Here is an 11,447-nt window from a genome sequence, read left to right on the forward strand (position 1 = left end):
AATATTATGTATCTATAAGCTATTTAATGGTAAACATATTTGACTGTGCAATATCATTAGTCAGGAATTGTTTCTTTGGAGATGTGAAAGGAGTTCACTTCACATAGGTGAAGATAAACGAACAAAAAAATGAGATAATGCTTTATGGAATAAAAGTAGGATTATTCTGAAATAACTCTTTCACTGTAGAATGTATAACAGCTATATTATATTCCAGAAAAACTTTTACCTCTAAATCAGCCCGTAGACTTTTAATCACATACATTTTTAAGATTAAAACCTTAAAAATATTTGAGCGTTATACTAATATTCGTTCAGTCTTTTAAACATTTTAAACAAAAGTTAATACTGGAAAAAATCTAGTTGCTAGGATGCGTAATTTGAAGCTGTATGAAAAATGGAAATATACTTAAAGATAACCTGAATCATCTAGTCAGAGCCACACTACACAGGAAAAGGTGGCTCCCCCGCCCCATTCCTCATCCCACCCCCAAAGAACACTTCTAGAACAGACTTTGGGTTTTCTTTTTTAATAAATCAAAGATTTTTTTAAAAGCAAAGGATTTATAAAAAGCACATGCAAGTCCATTTACATTAACAGATCCGCGAGAAGCTGCAAAATTTCCTTAGTACAGAAACCATGTCTTTAAGATTTGAAGTAGCAAATAAAACAGGACACCAGAACTGACAGCCAAGGTGACAACAGCAGCTTTGCTGACAGCTGAATTCCTGGGTTTGTTCCTGGGGTAGAGGGATGCATGGGGGCATGACACCCAAACCCAATTAAAATTCCCTATAGCTTTGGAGAACAGCAAAATTGGTTTGTTTTTACTCTTCTACTGATCCATTTTAAGTCATGTCAACAGATCTACAGTTTTTAAAGTGTTTTGTAATTGCAGTCTAAATTCTTGGTTTCATGTTTCTCCTGAAAGAGGGAATGTAAGTGAATATAAATGGGATCAGAAAAAGAGATGTCAGGAAAAGGTGCAACAGTCCCACCTTCAAATGCCATGAGGAAAAGAAACAGATTCTTGGACTGTCTGCCCTCTCCAACTCCAGTCTGTGAAAAGCCAACTGATCAGGTATTAAAACAGCGAGGCACCACTTTTTGCAGATCTCTACAGATCTTTTAGCACTGAGCAAAAACAAGAGGAAAAGCTGGAATTTTGGAAGTATCTTCAAGACTTTCTTTATGAGAACAAAGTATCCTTGCTTTGCCATTCATCTTTCAATATTAGTACTTTCACTTGAAGTAAACAAGATACTTTCACACTGAACAAAAAACCTAAAAGTAGCTCAGCTTTGCCTTGTCTCAATAGCTTAGGGATAGGAAGGACATTAGGCATATTTAACTGTTCCTAGTTTCTGCCATACAGTAATTTAATGTTGCTGCAAGAATGTGGTTTTCTTCTCAAAATCTTTTGGTTTTTTCCCCTTAAGATTTCCATATGTAGCACGCTAGTACCTTGAAAACAGACCCAATGTACTACTTGGGTTTGCTACAAAGAATCCAATCCTTCCTTCCTTGGAAGAAAATGGGTATTAGAATTTATCCAACTGTCAGGAAGACTGAGATTTTCCCTACCTACAGAACAGATATGACCTGTAACTTCGTTATATATTCCAATTATGTCTCTGGCCAAAAGTGAATATGTTTAGTACAATAAAGCAAAACCATTCCCCTTCTGATCATCTAACACCTCAGTCTTTGTCAAGGTATAAAATTTTAAGTGCTAACAGTGAACTGGAAAGTGTTTGACGTAAAAATACAGTAAGACCCATGAACATTTAACAGGATTTCAATTATCAGTCCACAACCTGTGATAAAGTGTAGCAGTCACTGCCACCTCAGTGGTAAGAAATACTGTCCCAAGCAATTGCCAGTGGTGTATGGGACTGTAACCGTGTTGATGATTATGGCGTAAATGGCTTTTCTGCAATATAATAAGTTCTCCATAATTATCAACTGTCAGTCATCTCAATATCCTGCCAGGCTTTCCATTTTTTGCGATTAAACCGCTGTGACAGTAGAATTATTTCCCAAGTTAATTAGTGATGTAAGTTATACTGCATATGCTAGATGCTGGGAACAAAGCAAGCACCAACACAACCCCAAAATTTTCCCTACTGATGGAAGTGTTATACAATGATTTTGATGCACTTGTCAGTACCAATTAATGTCTCATGCTGACCACTGCCACCTCCTCTTTTTTTGTGATGGTACACTGTGTGCCCCATGACCATTCAAGTAACAAAGAAAGTCAAGGAAGAAGTTCTTGGAATTTCACAGAAATCAAATAAAAGTCTCACAACCACGGCAACACCCATGGTTCTTATTGCAATAAAAAGTCAGTACGTTTTCATCCCATTTATATGACGATTTGTTTTAAAGAAAAGGTGCTGATACTTTGTATTGTTTCACTTATGAGGTAGATGGCACTTTCATATAAATAGTGTAAATCAGAAATTAAGTTAGCTCTGAGCCTGCAACAAGCGCTGCACCATTGACTGCTCAAGTCAATTATTAAATCATGAATATGAAATAATTCCTTATTTTAAAAGACAAACAGGAAGTCTTTGAAAGGAGTGCGGTGGCTGAATGCACAGACAGGTGCCTTCCCTTGGCAAAGGTCAGTGGTATTCTGGCTTTAGCCTCCAGACACCTTCACCGTTTGGGCTCCTATGGAAGGTGCAGAGATTGCGGAGAAGTTCTCTAAAGATGCAGGACTGTGCCGCAGGCAGTTTGGACTCAAATTTGTTCAGTAGTTCCTGAGTGCTGGCCTCGCCGTCCACACGGGCCTGGAACGCTATGAAGTTACGCACATCCACGAGCAGTTCATCGTATTCTGTGCAAAGCAGAGCTGGGACAGGTGCTTGCTGATGATTCTCATCTCCCTCATTCTCTGTCTGTTGTGGTAAAATGAGATGGTTTCTTGCCCTCATCTTAGCTAACAAAGATGAGGAGTCTAGTGCACTGGATGACGATTCTCCAGATTTTCCATCAAAGTGCCCATTGGAACTACATTTCTTTACGTTTTCTTTCTTTACTGTATCTGCATCCTGCAAATAAACATACAGACTATGGAGAAAGTTGGATTTGGAGATCCACAGAATCTGTTAAACAAAATCTGCCTGCTGTTTAGACTTAAACAACAAACATGATCGCTCAGAGTCTAGTCAACTGAAATACACAATGAAGACATAGTATGTTCTGGTCTCAACTTTAGAACTTAGGAAGTGAAAGCAAAGCATTGCCGGTCTTGAGACAGATAACCAGGCCATGCTGCACTTTGTGACTGCTCTATCTAATTAGACTTCATCAAGATGCTATATCAAACATGAAAAATCCAATTCATGGGTGACTAAAAATTCTATAATTCTACATAATCATACAACAAATGGGTATGAAACATCCACGGTATAAACCAGATTTGTTGCATAAATCATAACATCTCACATATATCAGCTGCTAAATGAGAAACGTTAGCTTGTATGTCTTACCTTGCATTTCTTTGCAGGTGACGGACAAGTGGAATGTGAAGAAAGCAACACAGAGTTTCTTTTTTGACCAAATCGAATCCTAAAAATGCACAAAAGAATTAACTCCTTAAAATATCCTTCTCAGAATGATTAGAATAGTTTTGCCAAAGACACTGACTGGGTTTGCGTTTTAGGGTTCTCAAGAGCCCTCTGCCAAACTCTCTCTCCTCTACTTTGCAACAATAATGCATTCTTTGTACTTCAGAATGGACTTCCTAAGCTTGTAATATGCCTTCATGTCTTTATTAAATCTAAACCACGAAACTCCACTTGGATACATTTTAATGCAAATACCAAGTGGGGGGGGGGGAGGGGAAGGATAAATCCATAGCATCCTAAGGAACTCTTCTATTTTTGGAAAAGCAGTGCGAGAACTGAACTTACTTTACTCCTGACGGTGCACCTGAAAGACCACTCATGCCTGTCCAGGTTGGCACACCAGAAGCAGCTCCTAAACATCGCTGTCGAGAGACTTTTAAGGCTCTTAGGGCATCTCGGGCCACTCTGTTTGCTTCTGCTTCCACCAGCACATGATCTGCACTGGAAGCTTCCATAATGGCATCATGCTTCATAACACTGTGTACCCCTAAAAAACAAAAGATACAAGAAAAGGTGAAGGAGGACATCTTTTAATTTACACTGTTATCCGTAAAATTAAATATTCATCATTTAAGTGAATGCCACAATCACATTTTTCCTTTTTCAAGTTAATTATATTCAGCACTTCAGTATGGTCATTTCTAGTAAGAGAACCCCCTTCTATCAGTTAAGCAATCATTTGACAGCAAACCACTTCTGGTATGCTGATGAGGTCATTATTCACAACAGTCTTGGCAATGATATGGGTAAATCGATCATTTCTATTGTTATGGAAAGGACAGACAGAAGTGAAACCCTTGTGTCAATGAAGGTTGGTTACATCCTTATTTCCAGAAGAAACACTGCATTACTTCTATATCCAGAAGTGTTTCTGGAAGGCTGCAGATATCTCTGAAATGTTTGTGCCAATGTAATTAGTACATTCATAACTGGAGCATTTAAACAACGAACATTTTAATGTTTCACTACAGTAACAGAATAGATAAAACATGTTTTGTATTGTAGCTCTAACCAGAGTAACTGCTCCTTCCGTCACTTGAGCATGTTTTGTATACCTCTGTTTAAATAGTCTGACACTGTTGAGCAGCCAGATAGCAACAGTTACCTGATTTTTTGAAAAGCTTCTCCAAGACATAATCATCACTTTTCTTTGAGTCTTCCTCCTTCTCTTCACTGTTCTCCCTTTTGTATCGCTTTTGTTTCACGAGATGAGGAATGCGCTCTCCTTCAAATTTGCCATCTTTGTGATGTTTCTTCTTGGACTTATCTTTGTGGCCGTCATGTGACAGCATATCCACCCTGTGCTTTGTCTTTGAGGTACATTTATAATGATTATTATCTAATTGCCCATTGTCAGTTTTAGCAACCTGCTTTTCCCAAGAGCCAGCTGCACCACATGAAAGGCTAAGGTCTCCCATGACATTTGCATTAGCTGCTCCATGTACTCCACCAGCCACCGTGGCGTTCAGACATTTGGCATTCTCTGAAGACCCTGCATCACCTGGCAATGACTGGGAAGCAGATTTGTCAGCTCTTTCCAAGCTTTCCTCCTTGCTTTTATTCAACGAATTTATATTAGTAGCAGCTTGTGCATTATCTTTTCCATAGCTATTTTGGTCACAGGCTTCCAAATTTCCTTTCGTTTCCTCACTTGTCTCTATTGCTTTAGAAAAAGAATTTGTCATGTGGGTGATTGAGTAGGAATTGGATGACTTGCTGTACTTTGGTGAGCTGCTTTCTGTAAGATGGAGATCACCTTTAGGAGTGTCGTTATCAGGTGGCTTTTCAAGTTTCCGTTTCGATTGGTGTTTTGGGACTTGAACATCTGAACCAGTACCTGAGGGATGAATTAAATTAGGATCCATTTATCAAACACTTCAAATATTTTTTTCTTTTAAACAAATAGAAAAAAATGTGTACCTGCAAAAATTGCACTTGTTTCTGTCCCCTGACACACATCTGGGTTGCTCAGAGTAAAAAGTTCATAAAGGTCATTGGATTTGAAAAAGCGCCTCTGCTTAGGGTCTTTCAGCACTCTGTTTGTTAAAAACTGTTTGAAGATTTGTCTAAAAAAGAAAAAAAAAAAAAGTACTTTGTGCATGAAACAATGTCTAGCTATGTTTAAGTACTGAATACAGTACTTAAACAGAAAACTGTATAAGCACAAATGTTACCCTGCAGAACAATTAAGCAGTGGGAAGATGATGTTAGTTTCCAAAAGACAAGCTTGAGTTAGTAACTTTCAAACAACCAACTAAATTGTTAAACACAGGGATTTATTGTTTTGCAGCAATCCCATAACACAACAGGTAACCACCATCCTGAAACGTCCTATGAGGCATGCCTTAACTTAGCAATAAATAACTTCACAGCCAGAATTTTTTTTTGTCCATTAAAATTGAAAAGCTTGCATATATTACAATAAAACTATCAGAAAGCTCCTGAAAGAAAAACAACAGCTTGTTAAAATGACAACATTTTAATGGTTCAATTGGTTGGAGGAATCAAAATCAGCAGAGTAGCTCAGTCAGTGATGACTGGACAACAACCACCAAAAAGGGAAACCAGACCTGTGGTTGAGAGGAAGGCGGGGGGGGGGAAAAGCCCATCAGCAGAGGACTGGAAGAAACAAATCAGGGGGAGAACTAAGCTGCAAAATGTCTTCTAGTACTGGTAAATCTGCTTCTATGCCATGTTTGTACTACGTAGCTTTGTTGATTGCAAGTTCTAGGCACTATTTTCCTGTACAAAAAATACATCCCTTGATATAGCTGGAAATCAGTTCACAAGAAGTGGTTTTATCATGGTTTTGGCTCTGCTAGCATTAAGCAGGGAAACTATTTTTAAATCCACTTGGCAAAAACTAAGTTTAAACACAGGTGTCAGCTACTGTAGTGCACCCATCAGAAGACTTTAAGGTTTTTAAGAACTAACTGAACTTCATAGCTTCCTGCAAGGATGATCACATACTTTGCCTGTGTGTTCTTCCCTGCAAGAGAAAAGACAACTTGCTTAAAGTTCAAAGTCCACTACACTGTTCTGGAAAGAAATGAATTTCTGATGGCTGTCCTGACCCTTAGAGCCCACTTCCTTGATGTGGTCAGTGTTGTTCAAAACAGAAGCATGCCAGAGGGATGCATGCCAACCAACAGCGGATGCTTTGTGTCCATGTGGTAAAACAGATTAAAAAAGGCACTCAGTAAGTGCAGGTATTTCATTATTTACAGCTTTTCATGCATCTGCATTTTGAAAGAGGATATTCCAGTTCTGAAGAGCAATGCCTAGGCAGAGGATTCCCATGTACATTAATTTGAAATTCATGTGAGTGAAGCTAACTACTGAGAAAGCTGAATGGGAAAGCAAAACAAAAAGGTTTCATTGATTTCGAAATACAAGCACTTGAAGGCTTTAGCTACATTTTGGAACAAACAACATGAATATGACTGGTGGTCCTTGGGATTTATTCTCTCACTTTGGAATGATTTGGGAATAAAATCAAACTGGGTTTGCAGAGTAGTAAATGCATGTATGTACCACATACATCTTTATATATCTGAAGGACAATATAAAGAACTTATTGATTTCAGTTTGCATTTCAGACTTGTTGAGTTTCACGTTCCGAGTAAGGGGCTCTATTTTTCCTGTTTATGCTTCATACTCTCTCGTTTACAGTGAATTCTGGATGTGCTGGACACAGCTGTTGGAACAGATTGATGAGGTATATTTAGCATGTGGGTCTCGGAGCTAGAGAGGCAGCAGCACAGCCCTGCAGCTGGGAGTCTAATATTAGAAGACCTGTTTCTCAGCAGAAATTTTCAAAATTTTTCCGTGATGTGTCCATCATGACCAAGGTTGGGGGTCACAAGCCACGTGTGCACATGCACAGGTATGTTGCTGTTACACCACCTCAAATTTGCTACAAACATTTTCTTGAGCATGCGGCTGTATCCAAGGAATCATTCTGACTGACCTGTGGTATATCTTCTCTTCAATGGTACCTGCGGTGAGAAGCCTATACACAGTCACCTGTTTCTTTTGGCCTATTCTCCAAGCACGTTCCCGAGCCTGGAACACAAAAGGTTTGGTTACCAGACATTAACCTCTTGCACATGAGTTTGCCAGAGAACTGTTGACACCACTGTTTCAAACCTAGCTTGGACATTGAACAAATAGTTCAAGAAGTTACATAACTGTGGTCTTTCTACAGCATTAGGACAACTAACTCAGCAGGAGAGGAAAACAATTTAGAAAGCTTACATATACAAAAAGACAAGCGTCCAACTGTACCAAGAAATCTATGCAAAAAAAAAAAAAATCTCGAAAACCAAATTATGTTAAAATTAGAACTCACTTCTAGGATATGTACTTTATATAGACTTATTTCAAAAGGGATCTATTTCACAACAGAGCTTTAATACACGCATTTCCTATGAACTTTTCTTCTTTTTCTTAACTGAAAGCTTTCCTACAAATATCTTGACTCGGCCACTAAACAGACCACTCTAGGTCAGACTACACGCTTGCGGATCTCAGAGCTATATAGGATTTCCATCAAAAATAGTTTTTTCCTCTCAAACATGTAAGCCTCATATACTGTTAAAAGAGATCTGATAGACCAGAGTCTCTCATGCCATCAGAACAGCTTCTTTAAGGTACTGGCTTAACAGCAACTTCTAAGGGCACAGCTACATATCATTATTTAGTGACAAAGCCAATTTAAGCAACACTTGTTCTCCTTTTCTTACTCTGCATTGCCACCATGAACAGTCATGCCTGTTTAAGAGCTTGAACAGCTGTGTTCTCCCTTCAGAAACATTTAGTTTATTTATTTAAAATCCAGGCCATTTCAACTGTTTTTTTGGCTACCCTCTAAACAGACTATATAAATTGACAATATTGAAGAGTGGTAAGGTATAACAGGATAAAGGGGATGTGGTGGGAACCGCTTAAATTGGCTTTGTCACAAGAGTAATCATAATGTGGAACTGCACCCTATGCGACCATTGCTGGGAACAGCAACTTAGGGAAGAGCCTCATAGTGCTTTAACACTGTTTGAGGAGATAGTGTCATTCTGTCTCCAGTTTTATTTCAACTTAACTGGTAAATGGAATGTAATGAACCACACTCACCTGTGTGTCCGTACTGGGATTCCAGTCAGGATCATAAATAATAACCCGGTCAGCACCAGTCAAGTTAACTCCAATGCCACCAACACGAGTTGTTAGAATAAAAATAAATATGGATTTGTCCTATAACGCAAGAGAGAATTTACTAAAGCAAGAATTACCAAGTACAAGTGTGGGGTTTTTTTGTTGTTGTTTTTTTTTTGTTTTTTTTTTTTTAATTTCCTGGATTCTTTTATCAGCTTTATTTGCAAAGATGCAAAGGGAGCCAAGAGAAAGAATATATCCCCTTGTTTGCCTAATATCTCTTTTGACAAATGAAAGGAATTTGATCTAAATTTCATTTACTGTTGTCCAATAATATTTCTTTTCCTCCTTTTCTACTGTGGTTTTTTTTTTTTTCTTAGCAGAAACCCCAATTTAAGTGTGACAAAAGTGATGACTTTTTTCCCCCTCTCACAAAGAATGTGGTTTCATGTGACTGAACTCCCCAGTTTTCTGTCTCAAACCTGAAGTAGTCTATTTAAAAACAGACCAAAAAGGAATGCGGGAACTCAACCATACTCATGAACAGGCATTAATGTGTGGGATGCAACACCTCACCTCATTGTATCTTGTTATAAGGGGCTGTCTGGAAGCTATTGCCGTGGTGCCATCCATCCTGAGGTAGGAATAATTTCTGTCTCTCACGAAGACTTCAAGTATCTGCAGCATCTGTTGTGATGGCAAAAATATTAATGAAATCCAGATGTGAAGACTGAGCAACTGTCTGATCAAGTCATAAGTATTTCTGCTGCTAACTGCAGTGCCAGTCAAACAAACAAGATGACGACCAAAAACTTATGAATCTTAAATGAGCAGAAAATTCATTAACTTATGTAATTGAAGAAAAACAAAAAAGTAGTTATTTCACTGCTGAAAGCATGAGTGGAATGTTTGTGCTAGGTTTGGGAAGTCCAGAGCCATGGTTTGAAGACAATTAACCAGGCAAATGGCGCAGCATTCCAAGGGAATCCAAGGAAGCAAGACAAAATTGTGAATACACAGGGAAAACAAATGAAGGTCACTGTGCTGCTGGCCCAAAGCACACAATTCTGAAGATTAAATGTGCACATGCACTAAACAGAGCGAGCAAACTGACTAACAATTCTATCCTGGAACTGCAGTAGGGACAACAAATACATCACCACTGCTTCAGCCTGGTATTATATGGGTACAACTGGTACAAGCTTTGACCCAGTACACTGGATTTGGGCAACACTGCATCATTCCAGTAAAGCTTACTGAGCTTGGGAACTGGTCTCCAATTATGCCAAAGCCATTAGTCATTTTGGTATTCTTTTCAATAAGATATTAATTTTCTGAGAAGGACACTACAAAAGGTGGTTCTAATTACAAGTCTTGTTGGGACACACACATGCAGTTTTTTACTTTTAGTATTAACTAAAACTAAAACCAATTAGCTCATCTTACCTGTCTTGACTGAGTAAAAAACAACACCCTATGACCTTGCTTGTGCCATATTTTCAGCAAGGATTCTACCACTATCATTTTTCCAGAACGTTTCCAATATCCGAACTGATCCGCTTCCTCCACTTCAGCATCCGGTACACCCTTCAAAATCCTGGGACCACCGGAGAAGAGGTCAGGGTGGTTGCAAATCTTTCTCAAAGCTACTAGTCCTGAGAAAATCTAAAGAATACAGGAGAAAAATATTTTTATTTTCTTGACATACTTGTATCTATACAGGTTAAGGTTGAGAAAAAAAACATAGCAATGGATTAAGCCAGTCAACATCAAGAAGTTTAACAGTGGTTTGCTCTTTAGAGAACCCAATAGACTAATACTCATTCCATGGAAAGTTTTAGGAAAAAATCAGTACAAGAGAAGGTCAATGAAATTTTATGTACTTGTGAGCCTATTCTGGTGACAATATTAAGAGAATTCTGCAACAATTTCCACATTAGCAAAAGCAGTCCCTAGCTGTAACTCACAGTCAAATTTTTCCTACTCAAAAGGAAAAACTCCACCAAGTTTGTTACTTGAAATTATTGTGTCCTTCCTTCCAACCCCCGCCATGTTAGCATGTAACTTAAGACAGACCATGAGGATAGCAAGTATACCCACCGGAATGCATGGTAACGAAGAAAAGATAAGTAAATACATTTGACAAACATATGAAGCTGAAAATTAAGACTTTTGATGCCATGTTAGACAGGTTCTGTTCAGTTATTCATTCAATAACGTTACAAGTGTTATATATGCTTCTGATACACTGGGCACTCATAAAAATGGACTAGCTTAAAACAGCAAATCCCTCAACCTTCTATCACAAGTTGGATGAGCCTGCTCATAATTTATGGTTTGTTTGTACAATAGGGTTTTTGTTTTTCAGCTGGGATTCACTGCTGTCATCACAAAACATTCAATAAAAGCATTTACATTTACTGTTCAAAATTTTCAGAACTCAAGCTAATACGCAGATAGGCTTGTACAAGCTATTTGCTCTGGTATATGTTAAGACTCTGTGAAATCATCAACTGTTGCACCATGAAGTTACGTACCTGAACTGTATGCTTAGGACAAATTACACTTTTCTTTTGCTTCACTTTTGCAATTGGTTAAAAGCATGCATACAGTTACCTAAAAGCAGGTCACCGAACAAGCCATAATTTGTTTCCAAG

The 11,447-nt window shown here is 38.3% G+C and overlaps 1 protein-coding gene across 1 annotated transcript in view; it reads right to left on the reverse strand.

The window, feature by feature from the left end:
* Nucleotides 1-548: 548 nt before the first annotated feature.
* ERCC6 (ERCC excision repair 6, chromatin remodeling factor) overlaps nucleotides 549-11,447 on the reverse strand; it is a 47,289-nt gene continuing 36,390 nt past the window's right edge. Inside the window, exons 13-21 of the mRNA XM_009641900.2 lie at nucleotides 10,237-10,455; nucleotides 9,367-9,477; nucleotides 8,770-8,889; nucleotides 7,610-7,704; nucleotides 5,560-5,705; nucleotides 4,745-5,476; nucleotides 3,925-4,126; nucleotides 3,502-3,580; nucleotides 549-3,060 (exon numbers count right to left, since the gene is read on the reverse strand). Of these exons, the coding sequence (XP_009640195.1) occupies nucleotides 2,632-3,060; nucleotides 3,502-3,580; nucleotides 3,925-4,126; nucleotides 4,745-5,476; nucleotides 5,560-5,705; nucleotides 7,610-7,704; nucleotides 8,770-8,889; nucleotides 9,367-9,477; nucleotides 10,237-10,455 (2,133 nt within the window). The 3' untranslated portion in view covers nucleotides 549-2,631. The remainder of the gene's footprint in view (nucleotides 3,061-3,501; nucleotides 3,581-3,924; nucleotides 4,127-4,744; nucleotides 5,477-5,559; nucleotides 5,706-7,609; nucleotides 7,705-8,769; nucleotides 8,890-9,366; nucleotides 9,478-10,236; nucleotides 10,456-11,447) is intronic.

This window comes from Egretta garzetta, unplaced genomic scaffold (assembly GCF_000687185.1).
Source record: "Egretta garzetta isolate BGI_Z169 unplaced genomic scaffold, ASM68718v1 scaffold56, whole genome shotgun sequence".
Taxonomy (NCBI): domain Eukaryota; kingdom Metazoa; phylum Chordata; class Aves; order Pelecaniformes; family Ardeidae; genus Egretta; species Egretta garzetta.